Source organism: Hemitrygon akajei, unplaced genomic scaffold (assembly GCF_048418815.1).
Source record: "Hemitrygon akajei unplaced genomic scaffold, sHemAka1.3 Scf000053, whole genome shotgun sequence".
NCBI lineage: Eukaryota > Metazoa > Chordata > Chondrichthyes > Myliobatiformes > Dasyatidae > Hemitrygon > Hemitrygon akajei.
Window position 1 is genome coordinate 6,754,273 of NW_027331939.1, and position 2,259 is coordinate 6,756,531.

Genomic DNA, 2,259 nt, shown 5'->3' on the forward strand with positions numbered 1-2,259 from the left:
GTGTATATATGTGTGTAAGCTCGGGGGAAACAAGGTTTGGAGTCTTGAGATGGTAAAGTATGAAAGTTCAGTTCAACCACAGAATAAGTGATGAGAGAGATATTTGTAATCCAGGGTAAATGTCAGGGAAGGTAATTATGTCGAATTCCACATGTTCCATGGTGGTAAAACAAGAGAACAGTCACTGTAGATTTTATCTGTCATCCTTCCAAATCCACATACTAATTATCACGCAAAGTGACTTGTCACAAGGCGTATCATCTTCAAATGAATTACCACACCACACCCAGGCAAGGGTTAACACATCAGTGGTCTTCATAGGATACCCCAAATCAAGATCCACTCCTATCGATTAAACGAGGTGACAACCACACATTCGATGTACGCTGCATTGATAATTAACCCACACTTGTGGGCATAGGAAAATTCCAAACAGTGACCTTGGCACCTATTTCCCTTGTTTCAATCCTTCCATTTTTCCTCATTCATCTCCATCTAACTCTGAGTGTCTGTGTCCTCAGTTAAAAATAAACAAGCTGGGAGTGATGTAAACAAGCTGCAAGTCAGACTGATTCACCTTCTTAATCTCTCTCTCTTAAATGACAGTCCACAGCAAACAAAACCTAGGGATTCATAACAACTGACTGGTGTGCCAGTAGTTAGGATGACTGAGTGATTCCTTTCCCGCAATGCTCAGCAGGTAAATGGCTCCTCTCCAGTGTGAACTCGCTGATGCCTCTGTAGTGTGGAAGAGCGTGTGAATCTCTTCCCACATTCTGAGGAGATGAATGGCCTCTCTCCAGTGTGAACTCGCTGGTGTTCCAGAAGGTGGGATGACAGAGTGAACCATTTCCCACATTCTGTGCAATTGAACAACTTCTCACCGGTGTGAACACATTCATGTCTCAGTAGGGTGGAAGATTGAGTGAATCTCTTCCCACAGACTGTGCAGGTGAACGGCCTCTCCCCAGTGTGAATTCGCTGATGACTCTGTAGTTGGGATGACTGAGTAAATCTCTTCCCACATTCTGAACAGGTGAATGGCTTCTCCCCAGTGTGAACTCGCTGGTGTTTCTGTAGGGTGGATGGATCAGTGAATCTCTTCCCACAGACTAAGCAGGTGAATGGCTTCTCCCCAGTGTGAACTCGCTGATGACTCAGTAGTTGGCATGACTGAGTGAATCCCTTCCCACATTCTGAGCAGATGAACGGCTTCTCCCCAGTGTGAACTCGCTGATGTCTCTGTAGGGTGAATAACCGAGTGAATCCCTTCCCACAGTCTGAGCAGATGAATGGCCTCTCCCCAGTGTGAACTCGCAGATGACTCTGTAGGTGGGATAACTGAGTAAATCCCCTCCCACATTCTGAACAGGAGAATGGCTTCTCCCCAGTGTGAACTCGCTGATGACTCTGTAGGGTGGATGAATCAGTAAATCCTTTCCCACATTCTGAGCAGGTGAACGGCTTCTCCCCAGTGTGAACTCGCTGATGTCTCAGTAGTTGGGATGACTGACTGAATCCTTTCCCACATTCTGAGCAGGTGAATGGCTTCTCCCAGTGTGAACTCGCTGATGTCTCAGTAGGCTGGATAAGTCACTGAATCCTTTCCCACATTCTGAGCAGGTAAAAGGCTTCTCCCCAGTGTGAACTCACTGATGTACCAGTAGGTTGGATGACTGAGTGAATCCCTTCCACAGACTGAGCAGGTGAACGGCCTCTCCCCAGTGTGAATTCGCTGGTGATTCTGTAGTTGGGATAAATGAGTGAATCTCTTCCCACAGACTGAACAGGTGAATGGCTTCTCCCCAGTGTGAACTCGCTGGTGACTCTGTAGTTGGGATAAATGAGTGAATCCCTTCCCACAGACTGAGCAGGGTGAACGGCTTCTCCCCAGTGTGAACACGCTGGTAAGCCATTAGGTCAGATAACTGAGATTTCCTTTCCCAGAAATTCAACAGATGACCAGCCTCTGCCCGGTGTGGTGTGAACTGACTGGTGTGTCCACAGGTGGGAAGACCGACTGAACCCCTTCTCACACACAGAACAGATGAATGGCCTTGCCCAGTGTGAACTTGCTGATGTACCTTCAATCATGATAACCGAGTGAATCCATTCCCACTGTCTGAACAGGTGAACAGCCTTTCTCCTGTGTAAAATGACAGGCTTGCTATTTGGTCAAATGACCAATTGAATCCCTCTCCACAGTCTGAGCAGGAAGGATGCTCGATTGAATCTCTTGCTCCATTTCTTAAATATCCA

At 46.9% G+C, this 2,259-nt stretch overlaps 1 protein-coding gene across 1 annotated transcript; it reads right to left on the bottom strand.

The window, feature by feature from the left end:
• Positions 1–616: 616 nt before the first annotated feature.
• On the bottom strand, positions 617–1,557 carry LOC140721269 (uncharacterized; the record flags this gene model as incomplete). The annotated part of the gene is made up of 1 exon (XM_073036119.1): positions 617–1,557. A coding segment is annotated over one exon (864 nt), but the record flags the coding sequence as incomplete, so codon positions are not given.
• Between the last annotated feature and the right edge of the window lie 702 nt (positions 1,558–2,259).